Below are 16431 nucleotides of genomic sequence, written 5' to 3'. Positions count from 1 at the left end.
CTTTTGATATGCGTATTTAATTGAGATTTTAATGAATTAATAATAATTTATATTTGAATTTGATTTTTCGAGAATTCTTGATAAAATATTGTAGAATTGAAATATTTTAGAATTTAGGTACAATATTTTAAAATCTCATCGATAATATATATATACAAAACAATCTCATAAAATTTGTCATTTTATGAAGTTCAATAAATAGATCTGATATTCACTAGATTTTAGTGAATTTTAAATAATCTCAATTAAGTATCATAATGCTTTTTTATTCATAATGCTTTTTATTCATATCTGAAATCTTGATTGGATATTACTAGATTTAATAAGATAATTTAAAATTCTAATTAAATATAAAAAATTCTTACATATTTTTTCTTTTAAAATTCGATTCGAATATGTCTGAATTTTATTAATAACTTGATTTGAATACATCACACCCAATCAAGTATCCAGAGATAGAATGTTTTAAATCGTACTAAAGCATAGGTGTCTTATAAGAAAAGGAAGGAAAGCTATATCTGGGTACAATTCAAATAATAGATTGAGTTGATGTAAACATATAGTATTTGATATTTCGTTCTCCCATTTTATGTGATTTAATTTATTCTTATGAAAAAAGTTTTGTAATATTTATATAACACTATAATAACGAGCCATTCATATATTTCTCTTATTTAACATCTGTTATTTCATTTTTTTGTGATTGAAATTACAGTCAATCGTTCATTTCCTAAAAAAAGTATATTTAAATTTCTTTCAAAGATATATAAATATATAAAATATTATTAGAAAAACATTCCATCTCAAGCAATTCCAAAATGATCGATCCTCTGGGCAACCACGAAACGTCTATGCATGTGTTTATATGCACGTAATATTTATATAAATATATTCTTTGCGACACGTGATTAAGCTAGCTCCCACGTCCCAACTACATTTGTGATTTGCGACCTGTAAACGAGGGCCACGTAAATATGCTATATTCGTAGTGACCAAAATTCTGACGAAGTTATCTACATTTAAGCGCTTATTGGGATATGTATAGGAGAGTAACCAAGTCATATCGGTCACTTAGCGAGAAGATAAGTGACTTTGCCTACCACTAAATAGTTCTGTGGACCATTTATCACGTCTTTTCGAATTATCAGATGCGTGATGTCGAATATCATTTTAACTTCAAATTCGAGAAAAGTGAATTTGATACTATAAGCATAACTGATATAGTATTATATTATATACGAGTAGTCTCCGAGAAACAAGATGAGAAGATACTTGAGAATGGATGATGACAAACAAGAATACGTCAAAGTTGCTCCACCCATTGAGATTGCGATTTGAGGTCTCATTCTTGTGTTAAGTTAGCATGTTCCTTCTAATGCTCCTAGCCACAAAAAATGAGAATAACGTTTGTTATAGTGATGTTTGAAAAAGATTGGTTATGGAGTGTAATGCTCCGTATAAACGAGAAAGATCGGAGAAGATGAAAAATCAAAAGGGCGATCATGAGCAAAACATAGTGAATACAGTATTATATTAATCACACTTTTGATTTGACGATATAAGTTGAATCGACGTTTTGTATCGAGAGGTTTTTCGAATATAATTTATGATCCGTGTACTTTTATGTTACTTTCCCAGAGAAGTTATTTATTTTCGAAAAATATGCAAGTACATATATTTGATGATAAGAATTTATTCATGTTAAATAGAGAATACTCATCGCTACGTAACATGTTGTTTAAGTAGAGAATACTCATCACTCCGTCCTCACATGTTTATATTCACTGTTTACACGCATTTTGAGACTCCTTTAAAATATAGTTTCAAAATATTTTTTAACTTTTTTTATTTTAAATAAAAATTAAAATGTTAAACTTTTATTTTGGCAATTTTTTTTAAAAGAATATTATGAAAGTATTTTTTTATAGAAGTCTCAAAAGTGTCCAAAAATAACATAAAGCCGGATGGAGGGAATAATCATTTATGTGTTGAGAATTTTTTTCTCAAAACACGCGCGGTGAGTCAAACAGCAAACATCCCCCTGAACAGACAAGAATTTCTTGTCACAACTCACAACACAGTTGGCTGGGGCCTTGCTCATCCTAAATGATGAATATAAGAACTTCTTACGAGATTAAAGAAAAAATTGAGTAAAGGAATTAGAGAATGAAGGATTTCTTGGAGTGCGATCACCTGTATAGGACAAAAGTAATGTAATGAAGAAATATAATTTGTACACTCATAAGTCATAACATAATTCAAATTTTATTTTCATCCATAGAAATATAAACTAATCGCAGAGATGGTGAGAAGCCGTATTGTATATGGCCTAGCAAAGTCAGGCCTGCTCATCATTTTGGATGCATATGACTGTAATGAACTAATGGGACATTACATTGGTCCTAGATTCTGTCACTTCACACGTTCTCCATAATGCCAATCTCCCTTGGTTTCACTTCATTGACATGAGAAACACCATGGGGTTGAGAAACAAATATCTGAAGATGTAGTACATGTTTGAGTAGACTCCAGCTACGAGAGAGTGAGAAGGAAAACATATTGGAATAGCACACTGGACAGCTTCTTGCAAATGTTAATACATGTGTATTATGACCCACTCCATATATGAAAGCTTAAAAGCATGTAGACAGTGGCTCTGCAAAGAGCTCAGTGAGGCCACGACCGCTAGTAACCAAACACAAGTGCCCCTTCAATTAGGGGTCACCCAACTACTATGATCTCAAGTTTTTAGCCTTCCTACCATGTGCCCCCTGTCATTTTACAAATTCACTAATGATCAAGACTTGAAACAACAAATTGTATCACTAAACCCGGTCAGTGCCTTTGCACTTCCGGCCAGGAGAGCTATGATATCATTTATAACATCCAAACTCGCAACTGAATGCACACCGGATCCAACAACTCAACACGTGTTGTTTATGCTTATAAAGACCATATACTCATTATTATCTAACTGATGTGAAATGTTACATTCTATCTACTAACTTCGATCTTCAAGTATGATGTCTGAGAGCACTGGATTTGCTATCAGTTCATTGCCAGTTTTATCCGGGATTTGCTTCCTTGATCTTTGCGATGTATGGTGTATTGTATATCTTACATACACAAGTAATGATGTTCTTATAAGTGGCGTCCACCAAATCAAAATGTCTAATCAATTCAATTAGAACCGTACATACAGTTGTGGAGACAACGAGCATATCTATGATCAAACCATCTTTTCACTAGTTATTCAACACAGAGTTACATGCAAAACAACAACTATTTGAAACCTGCTTGTTTATCAGACAGAAGCATGATCTTACACAACAAGTTTCTTCTAAGAATTTTGGGGGTTGAAACTTCTTGAATACGTTCCAACAACAAGTATGTCGTTTAGTCGGTCAGTAAAAGTACGAGACACCATTCCTATATTATATGCAAGTATCAAACTGAGGCAACAAATTCTGATCAGAATTTTTTTTTATAATTATCCTATCAAGTTGCAATAGATGCTTTGATGGTATCATATTAGTTACTTTAATGCAAGCCCAGAATCCAAATAGAAGATATTGCACATAGCTGGAACTGTCACCATTAATTACAGACCTAAATATATCTTCTCTCATCAACTACACAGAGGGCCTGAACTTGGCCAGAAGTTGGACACACACTCGCAAGGTTTCTAAAATTAGGGCGACTTTCAATGGAGGACCACCGTTGGTCCGGACCACTGCATCCCCAATCCGTCCTGGCCATCCCTTTACCATCAAGACCACACACAGACAACACACAGAGTAGGGTCAAGTTCGTCTACAAACTTCTTAAAATCCAAACTCAACAAACTTTTAGATTTCACCATATAAATGTACAAGATTCAACAAACTTTTAGATTTCACCATATAAATGTACAAACTTCTCCAAATTTATACTAGGATCTACCAAAAAAATTATAATAAAAACTGAATCTGATATTTTGTTTGTAATATATAAAAACACCTGTTTAATTAACTTGTACTTTGTAGTCTAGCATGGCTGGTGTATGAATGTGACTGTGTGAGCATATATATAGGTAAGGAATAATACGATAACACACCCGCTTCACTGCCTTTATATTTCAGTCCTTAATTTGTTATTTATGATCCGTGACCATCCTCATGTTTGACTCAAACACTAGCCGTGGCACATTAAGGGCTGCTAATTAACAGTGAGTTGCACCAACTCACAAGAATATTATGTATTCCTTCAGAAGAAATGAAATTCAGATCATATACTAGTTGGATACTGTGACTTCCCTTCAGATTGCTTTATCAAATTCCCCTTTTCCTATACCTGCCAACTTTTAATCATCCTAATATTCTCTGTTTCTCTCTGGAGAAGTCCAATGGGAGTTTGCTTTTGATGGGGTAGATACGTCCTTAGCAGTATATTAAATATATTAACAATCGTGATTATAACTACAATGATTATCGTAACCATTATCATAATGATAAAAACGATATAATATCTAATAAATTTCCTACTACCTTCTGTAATTTCTTATGCATGCATGCCTGCTCGACAATTCTTTGAAGTATTAAATAGACACATAAAATGTGAAATTAAAACTATGATCAATATATAATGTCACATTATACATAAGACTAGTAGTAAAATTTTGCTACATGTTTCTTGGCTGCTTGTAATTATATCAATTTTCAGTTCTAAAATGAGCTTCTCACTTGTAGAAGTTGGATTACTTAATCATTTGAAAGACCTCTGGCAAAAAAAAAAAATCATTTGAAAGACCAACTGTACAAGACTTTCTTGATTATTCTAATAAAGTCAGTCACACCTCACAAGAAAAATGAAGACTACTACTACTTTAAGATCACTTTATTAGATTTCTTTTTATACGTGATTGTGGCACAATGCCTTAATGCATATTGCTGAGTTTATCGCTTATGTATTAAACCCACTTCTCAATTGCAGGACCTTCCCCTCTCATGCCTGTCTCTATCTTTTTGACTTTTTGTATGATTGCTGCCTTGTATAATAAAATTATAAGTAACAAATAATGCGGCAGCATGCAAAAAGATTGGGCGCTCAGTGCTCACAGGAGATCTAAGATGTAGGACATAAATCTAAAGTGTAGGACATCTTAGGCAGATTATTAGTGGAGCCGACCAACTGTAAAACCGTCCTGTGTAGTGTATTGAGGCATATATATTTTCACATGTAATGCTCGTGCTATATTTCTACCTTGATAATATGGATTTTCTATTTGATATATACATATGTAGATTTGCCTCCATAATTGCATGTATATAGGTAGGGTGATACAAACTGATAGATCATATTGAAAATATTTATAAAGACTTAACTATGTTCCAAGTGAATCTAATATATAAACGCCTTTATGTATAAAATTTATCAGGAATACTATTTATATATCTAGTTAATGTTGAAAATTTATATAGTAAATCACGCAGGCCTGTAGAAGAGCCTACTATGTGTGCACATTATAATTTCGCCTCACCTCAAATCGAAAATATTCTACAGATTGTAAAATAACTGTCCCCACCCTGCACTATAGACTCCTATGGATAAACTCTTAAAAGATGCCAATGGGTCATATTCCGGGTCTACCCTCGCATTCTTACAAAGCAAAATAGAACATTGTTCATTCAGGTTGCAATTCTCTTCCACCTGTAATCATTTATGTCGCAAAACTTCAATTTAGCATATTAGCGTATTCATATCTAATAAGATAATTAATATCTAATAATTTAGTTATCAATATAGTTCTCTTGAGACACACAAGTAGACACTACAGCAGGGAAACCAGTAAAAGTCATATTAGCTTGATCTACCGCATCAGTAAAATAATCAGAAAATAGTCAGTCATACTGAATCTGCTTATAATGAAAAGATGAGGAAAGAAAAGCATGCCTAGAGAGGAGGGGAAGAACAGGACGGAGGGAGGGACCTAAGATATATGGCAGGAATTCATTTCACACATATGGTTAAGTATTAAGTACAATAAGCCATCAAATTTATTAGAAAGGATAGGAACTTCAAACTGGTAGTTGTTAAGAGAAACCTCTTAAGAATGCTAACTTTCGGCAAACAAGCTCCTATTGGTCCACGGGGCATCCACGAAACAAAACCCTGACCAGCCTCCTAATCTTAATACAATAGTTGTTTGGTCTATATTTAGAATTTTGAAATGAAAACACCATATATTTCACTCAAATCTGTCCCACAACTCTACAAGTAAAGATGATGGAGCTTCCACCATTGGAACGCAACCAGAACCATTTTTTATTCTCACTCCGAGAGCTTGTCCATGCCTGTTAGCATTAAAGACAGTTGTTTCTCTGTATGTTGCCACATAGACTACCAGTTCATCTTACTTTGTTCAGTCTAGACTTTGTTTAGTCCATTTCTACCTTACAAACAAAGCCCTTTTCATAAATTTTCAATCTCTTTTCTAACCTTAATGATGGACTATTGGCATAAACTTTCCATATATGTCCAAAGCATATTTTATCGATAAAATCATATATAAGGAAAAGTACAGGAATGAGCCATCTATACTTGTGACATCCTCTGGTTTTCTTCTATTTAAATAAAGTTCTGTGAGAGACTTGCCTTACCACCCATAGAATAGTAACAAACTAGTTCAGCACAAAATGTCATTCTCCAGAACTAAAAACTTTTTACATCAGTTCTGTCTTGACGAGTTCCAAATGGATGTAGGCTCCCAGAGAGGCTTCTTCTCAAAGGATCTTCTCCCATCTCTTGGATCCAATATTAATCAAGCAACCAGACTCCCAAAGTACATAATTTCCCCATTTAGTCCCTGTTACAGGTGATACTCGTGAACCTGTCATTCAGTAAGGTAATGTGACATATATTTACCATGTTACTCATCATCTTTTTTTCTCCGTTTCAGGGCTTGGGAGATGTTTTTAGTTATCTTAGTCATTTACTCAGCTTGGATATGCCCATTTGAGTTTGCATTTCTAACTTACAAGCAGAACCCACTTTTCATTTTGGACAACATTGTCAATGCTTTCTTTGCTATTGATATCATCCTCACCTTCTTTGTGGCATATGTTGATAGCCAGTCTTATCTTCTTGTGTATGAACCAAAGAGGATATCATTCAGGTAAATGTGCAGCATTTGATCAAATCTTCCACTTCTGCCAAGATGTCTTATGTCAGGGTCCCTACTGACGCTCTCACTAACAATAACCTGTATACAGGTACTTATCGACATGGTTTATCTTTGACGTCTGCTCAACTGCACCATTACAGCCTCTAAGTCTCCTTCTTACGGATCGTAGCGGTGGACTAACTTTTAAAGTCCTCAACATGCTTAGACTATGGCGTCTGAGGCGAGTTAGTTGCCTGTTTGCAAGGTTGGTCACTAAATCCAAATTTTGACTGGTTTCCAACATATGTTTTTAAATTTTATCGGTCAGGCCAAGATTTTTACCAAGCAGGTTTCCTTTCCTTCAGACTTGAAAAGGACATAAGATTCAACTACTTTTGGATTCGATGCACCAAGCTAATCTCGGTAAGCACTAAAAGATTCACTAATTCCTTTGAGAGGGATAAACCTAGGTTACACAAATCGTTATATATGCACTATTTCACATTCTTTAATTTCTGAATGACAGGTGACTCTTTTCGCAGTACACTGTGCTGGATGCTTTAACTACTTGATTGCAGATAGATATCCTAATCCAGAAAGAACCTGGATTGGTTCGGTCTACCAAAAATTTAAGGAAGAAAGCCTATGGGAAAGATATGTTATTTCCATATACTGGTCGATAGTAACACTAACTACGACAGGATATGGCGACTTGCATGCTGAGAACACAAGAGAGATGCTGTTTGATATCTTCTACATGCTATTTAATCTGGGATTGACATCATACCTCATTGGGAACATGACAAATCTCGTTGTTCACTGGACCAGCTGCACTAGAGATTTTGTATGCCCTTTATACACATCTATCTTCCCTTTCCATACCATTTTTTAATCTGCATAAAAATAATTTGCTTCATTTATCAGGTCCATAGAAGATACAATAGCAAGTAAATTCCCAATATAATTAGGAGTTCTATTATATTCTTCACTGGAAATAGAAACTATACGGGAAAATATTCAAAATCCTTGCATACTTTATAACCAATGAAATTATAACTGGGGACAGATTAACATTGTTATATTGCCTCCAGTTCTCTAAAGCTGTAGACAGGGATTTGAACCCTATTGCCAGAGCTATAAACACACACACACACACACACACAAATCACTATTTTAAAATGTCCCTTACCCACACTCATGTTATGTTTGAATATAAGAAGTAGTTTTAAGCCAAAATCAGGTGTAAATATCTACCAGCCTAAAAAATTTACAAAACTATATATATAGGTATAAAGTTCTTAAATGTTCATCTCTTACTATAAAGGTAACAAGGAAAAGTTAAGAGGGGAGCACATAAATTCGAGCATGGTACAACATTATAAATATAATATATAAAGAGTTTTTGTTAGGGAATTATGCCCCAAAATGCTAATCTATGATCGGCCATTAAATATATTTTCATGTCAACTTTATAGTAAAAATGATGTTTAGTTAAGTCTGTGAACATTAATTTGTTGTACATTTGTGCTTGGTGTTGCAGAGGGATACCATCAGAGCAGCATCAGAATTTGCAAAACACAACCAATTACCCTCTGCTATTAAGGATCAACTCTTGTCACACATATGCCTCAAGTTCAGAACAGAAGGATTAAAACAGCAAGAGACCTTAAATAGTCTGCCAAAAGCAATACGCTTGAGCATCGCACATCATCTCTATTTTCCAGTTATTCAGAATGCCAAACTTTTTCAAGGAGTTTCTGTTGACTACCTGTTCCAACTGGTATTCTTTTTCTGCCTAATTTAATCATTTTGTCCTGTTACATACATATATGATAGCAGTGCCTAATTCAGTGAGGCTCTTCCGTTGTTCTCATGCATATATGCATAATAGCTACGAGGTTCTAACACAAGAAACTGTTTGACTGAAGGTCACTGAAATAGAAGCTGATTATTATTCACCAAAGGAAGACGTGATTCTACAAAATGAGGCTCCAACAGACTTGTACATACTAGTCTCAGGAGCAGTGGTGAGTTAGCTTCTTACACATCTCATTTATTATCTTGAAATCTTTTACATAGTTGCTGATAAGGCTATTTTGTCATGGCAGGATTTGATAAAAAATATTAACGGCCATGATCAAGTACGTCATCTCCAATAAGTACATAATAATTTACAGTGCATCTAGCCATTGATCCTGATATATATTCCTAACATTGTTGCAGGTCCTCTGCAAGGCAACTCCAGGGGATGTGTTTGGAGAACTAGGGGTTTTGTGCCACAGGCCACAGCCATTTACTGCTCGAACCACTAAAATTTCTCAAATACTAAGACTGAGTGGACCTGCTCTTATGGGCATTATTCAGGCAAATGCTGAAGAAGGACAAATTATCATGAACAACTTTTACCAGGTATTAAATTTTAAACTTCACAAAAATGGATATGCACTTTTCTGGAAATATTGGTTTACTTGTTTCTGAAATCTAAAAAGTAAAAGGATTTAATAGAAATAGCCTTTTACAGCAGAATTGTCAGAAATCAGACTCCAGTCAGGTGCTAGACGGTGAATCCGAAAAAACCCAATCTTATGACACAAAAGATGTTTCTAATGAAGACCTAATGCCTCAAGAATCAAAGAAATTAGAAGTTGAAGAGAAGGTACAATCAGGGCGTTCGAGGGCTCTTCATACATATAGGATGGATTTAAACTCAACAATGTATGACCAGACTGCTCTTCATAATTTTTGCAAGGGGCAGCTTAATACTCCAAGGATGTTGTTCGAAAGAAATATAAGTAAGAACAAGCCAGATGCCAGAGGGTGGACACCAAAAGCTCTATCAGAACAGCTAGGAAGCAAATCTATTGACAACCTTGCACAAGATTATGAAATTAAAAGTGTAACAGATGAACACAGGGTAGATGTTCTTTCAGACACATCAGAAACCACCAGGAGTGACCAATTTAAACCACCATCAAATGGTCCAATCACTTATTTCACTCCATTTGTTAAAAATTCTACATCATTTGGCTCAAATAGTTCGACCCATCCTACTGATGCTGATGTTGTTAAATTCAGTAGAAGGAGAGTCACAGTTCACTTGAAGTTTATAAAGGACAATACACTACCAAAGCATCCTGGGAAGTTAATGATCCTACCTGATTCCATGGAAGAGCTATTTCATACTGCAGGTACGCTTTGTTCAACCATAAATAACAGAAACCTGAAACAGCAGACAGTAACCCATCAGTTTGATTTGATATTGGAAAAATTCAAATTTAAACTGAAATCAAAAGAAACTCAGATTTCTAAACTAGGTGGTTATTGCTATTTTTCTTTTCAGGAGGCGATTATTGCTATTTGAATGAACTATTCTCACTTTGATTTTCATTAATTTAATTTTTTGCATCTTGTCAAATTGCAGGTCAAAAGTTTGGAGGCTATAATATTACAAAAGTTGTAAATTCAGAGAATGCAGAGATAGATGACTTAAATCTCATCCGAGATGAAGACCATTTATTTCTCATACCAGAAACATATGAAAGCGTATGATACATACAATGATAATTAAAGCCTACATAGAAATGCCTAGAGATCTGCACTTCAAGTAACAAAATAATACAGTAGTAGTTTAAAATGAGTTTGCCACTGTATTTAATCTAGATTTCTAATCAAGCTCTGAGGATACACACGCATACAGGAAAGTGGAAATTGAACAAGCCAAACTACAAAGTTGCTCCAAAGCACTCCCAACAGACAACATCAACATTTGTTGCTAGACTCAGCAGAAGCAAAAAAACATGCAACACTGCAATGATGTATCACGCCATATGTATGAACTGTTTCCAATACAGATTTACTTGATTAGGAAATCTTATTTTGCTCATAGAAGGCGGGACACAGTTATGGGCTACAGTATCGACTTAGCCCTCTAGATATCAATGGTATATTCCAACATAATGGCTAGGACCACTACTTTAAGATACAAAAATCAACAATGTTCATTACATGGTTCCATTTAGAGAAAAAACAAGCTGGAAATTTCGCATAGGTTAATGCTGCAGACAGTGTGTGATTTCCTCTTAGTGCTTTTAAGGGATAATGGACGAGCTTCAGTAATAAAAATAAATACAATCATTCAGTGATATTATATTGATCTCTCTAATTAGCAATTATAGTGTTTCACCTAAAAATATAAATCATTCATCATATAATTGAATGAGCGGCAATACATATAAGAAAACCTAGTCCAATAATATAAAACATGTGAATCATACTTTAGATTTTCTATGATACGATATATGACGAACAATGGTTCGACATTTCAGGATGTAAGAGATTGTGACCGTCGGTAGATTTGGTAAATATGCCACGTAAATAATTGGAACTTTGTTTTTACCATCATGACCTTCTTGACAGGTTTCCTGCTTAGAATTAGACAGAAATATTTATGAAACCAGGCATATGAAAGTACTAGATAATTTAAGAGTTCAACTAGCCTTCACTGGATTAAGCTATTTCTGGAGCAAGACGTGTGGAAGTTTCGGATTATATCTCAAAGCATGTTTTTGCCAATTCCTTCTGCAATCTTTAGGTTTTCTATATCTTCAAAAGTGAGCAATCTCATAGTCTTTCCCTTAGCAATTTCCTTTCTGGCACCAAGTGCACGATTGCCAGGAAGGAAGCACACCTGAACAAGAAATGTAAGTTAAATTATTAGAAAATCTCTGAGAACTGCTAAACGAATTATCGCAAGAAGCAAGTCAAACAAAAGAGATAAAATTACCAATCCACCACCAATAATAATTTTCCAACTCGACAACGACTAGACTCCATAAAATATATACACATGATAGATAAATAATACAAATGTGATTATACCAAGACTGTTAACGGACTCGACCTGACCCAGTACCCAAAATTTCCACGGCTAAAATACCATACATTATATATAATTTAAATCATGGGAAAGAGATGCAGAAGAGCATGAAAAATGTGGATAGATATCAAAATTAGGAGTTTATGGTATTCAAAGACACAATTAAAGATTTTTAGGTGCAAACAAAGCAATAAATATGATGCTGACAATCACAAATAAGGCAAGCAGAGAATGTGAATTAAAAAATTTCTCCATCCCACTAAACTTATTTGTGATTATAATCAGATCGAAATTTTTCAGCAGATGCTTAACAGAGTAAACATCTTTTCCTTTATCACAATAGTCCTCCTAGCAACTTTAGGTCACAAGGATATAGAAAAACTGTAAAGCATAAAAAAAAACCCGTAATGTATATATATGAAGAAACTTGTCCTGAAGGTGTCCTTATGCAGTAAAGAAACAACGAGATAACTCTGATTTCCAGAAGAAGTGATACAGTCATTAAAAAGATAAAATTTCAATCCTCTGATCTAACCACCAATCACTTTGTAATTGTTTGGGCAGGCTTAAACACTCACTACACCCATTCCTGTAATGTCTACATAAATATCATATTTGAATCAAAGATATTAATACGTATCAGGGTTGTACATTATTATTTTCTGTTCAGGATACAGAAGAATAAGCTTAAACAACAAGCGACAGTGATGATGTTATAAGTCATGTACCTTGTGTAAATAAGGACCAATCCTTCAATTTTAGCCTGACTCTTCATATGTTCTAAAACCTTCGTGGATTCTAAGTTGTCCTGTAATCAGCAACTGTTAAAGGAAATGGCAGTTGGAATTGCCGTACATAGCAATTAAAAAAGGAAAAATGGGCCCAGATCTCATAAAATCTGGAAGTAATGTCAAGAACAATCAGTTATTAACGTCCGATAATCTAGCATTTCCAATTTGAAAAGAAAACAACAGATCGTGTAAACGCTACGCGAAGATTAATCCTAACAGAAACGAAGACGATCGTAGCGTTTTTACGAATATTCAAACCTCCACAACGGTAATAATGGATACAGTGGTAATAGGACCTAACACCCGAAAATTCCCACCAGATCCTAATTAGACAATTGGCTTTGGTTCATGAATAGACTTGTTGTTACTACTCAATACTCATTTTATTAGGCGATAAGCGAGGAAGCCGCAGTGGTTTTCTCCGCAACCTCCCTAATCTTTTACTATTAACCAAGAGTGAGGCAAAATTTTCATAATCAACAATTGGTCCACTGACCACTAGACCAACAGAAAAAGAATGGACTGAGATTGCATGAGATATAGTATAATTTACAAGAAAACAAATAAACAAAAAATGATATAGTACAAAAAAAGAAAAGAAAAGGATATATGCATTAATTGCCTTAATTTTGACTAATTTTTGTGCAACTGTGTAAATGATTTTGCCAAAATACAAAAGTTGGCTAATTGAGTATTGACTGGGAAGTTATATTCACCCCAAAAAACCGCATTCGCCAGAGGGTGGCTTGGACCCTGTTTCTTCGTATTATGAGCATCCTCCAACTCTAGTAGCCAGGTATGCTCAATTAGATAATAAGTGTTTTATATTGTATGTAATAATTAATCGAAGTTAAAAAAATCTATTCATTAACCAAATGGGCAAGTTGTTTTTGCTGTAATATCTTGCTCCTTTCCCGGTTCTTTATTTTGGGACGGGATTTAACAAATACTTTAAAATTTTTACAGATTATAATTTATAGATTTAATTTTTTTGAATAAAATCTAAAATCTAACTATTTAAATATTTTTGCTAAAAATAAATTATATTTCATAAATATTTTAAAATTCATGTAAAGTGATAAAAAAATGAAAAGTATCAGAAGTATTTAGAGCATTTCCAACGATAGTAAACTCTTAGTTAAAATGTGATTTGACATACTTAAAAATAAAATATATCCGACCTCTTAAAAATTCACGCTCCAACCATATCTATATGTTATCTACTATATTTGTCAAGCCTCTACAAGCCCGTAGGAAATATGTAAAAAGATTACACATCATTTATTACTATATTAAACTGATATATTCTATTTTAATTTTAACAATTTAAATATATTAATAACATATTATTTTTAAATTATAACCAACATGTCTGTCGAATTTAGCAAATAATTATGCCCAATCTCATCTCATCGGAGATGCTCGTACTTGTTTAAGCTTTTGGTCGAGAGTCCAGGTCCGTGTGTAGCTGGAACAAAATAAGAGACAGGTCGTAGAGGAGTGGTATAGCATTTTTGTGAATCCCGTTCATCGGCTTCAAGAGGGGGTCCAGTTTTGTATGTCCAAATATCAATAAACAAAGCCATGTTGCCCTTAGAGCACCCACAGTGTTGCGGACCGGTTCACAATCTCAACTGCAGCTTTATCTGCCACATCAGCTTGAAATGGCTCGGCAGAAAAAATGGCCCCAACACTCCAATGCAAGCCCACTTGCCAAGTTTTACAGGCACCATTTTATTCTTATTTTATTCTTATTATATTATATATTTGATATATTATTTTAGAATTTAATAACTTAATGTAATAATATTATATTAATCAAATCCAAATGAATAAATATTTAACATATTATTAAAATAAAAAACATGGCTCTTAATTAAAATGTATCATATTATTAATAAACATGAAATAGAAAAACACCACACGAGAAAATATTAAATTTAAACGTTACAATATGAAAATAATCAACGGTTATTGTGGAACTGCGAGATATGCTCAACCAAGTCATTTTGTAGCTGACGATGTGTCCGTTTATCACGTATTTGTATAGTGTTCTGAATATACGTTTCATACGGGACAAAAGGTTCTTCACCCAGGTTTGGTTGCGATAAGCCATTTGTTGCATCATCATAAATTGGTAATGGACCGAACTGAGTGGCATATGTGTCCCTCTCGTCTTCAACAATCATATTATGCATTATGATGCATGCTCTCATAATTTTTCCGAGATCTGCTTTGTCCCAAAATCGTGCCGGACCACGTACAATTGCGAAACGGGCCTGTAACACACCAAATGTTCGTTCCACATCTTTTCTCTGACTTTCTTGATATTTTGAAAATAACTTCCTCTTATCATTTTGTGGACGTGGTATTGTTTTAACGAATGTCGCCCATTCTGGATATATTCCATCCGTCAAATAATATCCCTTATTATAATGATTTCCATTGATAGTATAATTTACCTCAGGAGCATGACCTTGTAACACCTCATCGAAGACTGGTGATCGATCTAAAACATTTATGTCATTATTTGATCCAGCGACTCCGAAAAATGCATGCCATATCCATAGATCAGATGAAGCAACCGCTTCCAGTACGATTGTTGCAACTCCTTTGTGACCATTCATGAACATGCCCTTCCATGCTTTAGGACAATTCTTCCATTGCCAGTGCATACAATCAATACTACCCATCATACCAGGAAAGCCACGAGCCTCACCCATCTGTAAAAGACGTTGTACGTCATTAGAGTTCGGTTTTCGCAGGTACTCACCTCCAAATATCGTAATGACATCAGAAACAAATTTTTTCAAGCATTCTATCGCAGTAGTCTCTCCAATACGAACATAATCGTCAACAGCATCAGCAGATATTCCATACGCCAACATACGCATTGCTGCAGTACATTTTTGTAAAGGTGATAGCCCTTTTCTTCCTACTGCATCATTCCTTTGTTGAAAGTATGGATCGAAATTTGAAAGAGCATCCACAATACGAAGAAAGACATGTCTTCCCATACGAAATCTTCGTCGAAATATCTGTTCAGGATAAACAGGATTTGGTGAAAAATAATCTTTCTCTAGACGTTGATGGCCTGCTTCACGATCTCTGTATATACTTTTCCGAGACATGGATGCTGAGCTTTGTCCATGTATTTCATGGTAAAGTTCGAGCATACGATTGTCTTCAGTATCATCGTAGCAGAACTCATGAATAAATTCTTTCCTTAAAGTTTCTAGTGAGGGTGTTTGATCCATATGAAAATGAGGATTTTGATTCATATGAAAATGAGGATTATTTGGATTCATATTTCGGTAGAAGAATTTTTAAAAAGCAAAGAACATGAGTAATGTGGCAGGAAAATTTTATATTTATAGAAGTAAAAATAATAGCCGTTGGAAAAATTATATACGTTATATAACGTTAATATTAACATTATACAGGAAAAATAAACAGAAGAAGAACTGCAGCACATATGTCTGATTAATAACACACTTCACGAGGCAAGGAAATTGATAAAATATTTAAAGTCTGCCAAAGTGGCTCAGCCCACCATGGTGGGACTGGCCGCTTTTTCCTTCACTCACGCAATGCTGAAAACAAAAGAAACACATGGCCCGGGT

At 34.3% G+C, this 16431-nt stretch overlaps 2 protein-coding genes and 1 long non-coding RNA gene across 4 annotated transcripts; 1 reads left to right on the top strand and 2 right to left on the bottom strand.

Annotated features, from left to right (window-relative positions):
* Positions 1 to 2191: 2191 nt before the first annotated feature.
* Positions 2192 to 13552, bottom strand: LOC108211056 (uncharacterized). The gene is made up of 4 exons (XR_010288103.1): positions 12746 to 13552; positions 10297 to 11828; positions 7929 to 8034; positions 2192 to 2771 (listed from the first exon to the last, which is right to left on the bottom strand). It is a non-coding gene; the product is annotated as an uncharacterized LOC108211056 (long non-coding RNA).
* Positions 6092 to 10715, top strand: LOC108211038 (potassium channel KAT3). Of its 2 annotated transcripts, none has more exons than XM_017382529.2 (11): positions 6092 to 6853; positions 6938 to 7153; positions 7251 to 7406; positions 7507 to 7564; positions 7668 to 7985; positions 8682 to 8921; positions 9070 to 9168; positions 9250 to 9282; positions 9365 to 9550; positions 9666 to 10329; positions 10563 to 10715. In XM_017382529.2, the coding sequence occupies exons 1-11, from the start codon at positions 6675 to 6677 to the stop codon at positions 10688 to 10690; spliced, it is 2277 nt and encodes a 758-aa protein (XP_017238018.1). In that variant the 5' UTR covers positions 6092 to 6674; the 3' UTR covers positions 10691 to 10715. The 2 variants fall into 2 exon arrangements, with proteins under 2 accessions (XP_017238018.1, XP_017238009.1); XM_017382520.2 differs by having other exon boundaries at positions 9663 to 10329.
* A 1220-nt stretch (positions 13553 to 14772) lies between the features above and the next one.
* On the bottom strand, positions 14773 to 16116 carry LOC108223769 (uncharacterized). The gene has a single exon (XM_017398184.1). It carries the CDS (start codon positions 16114 to 16116, stop codon positions 14773 to 14775), a length of 1344 nt encoding a protein of 447 aa, XP_017253673.1.
* Between the last annotated feature and the right edge of the window lie 315 nt (positions 16117 to 16431).

Source organism: Daucus carota, chromosome 1 (assembly GCF_001625215.2).
Source record: "Daucus carota subsp. sativus chromosome 1, DH1 v3.0, whole genome shotgun sequence".
NCBI lineage: Eukaryota > Viridiplantae > Streptophyta > Magnoliopsida > Apiales > Apiaceae > Daucus > Daucus carota.
Note: the sequence above shows the minus strand (reverse complement) of the source record. Positions and strands in the feature narration are given on the sequence as shown.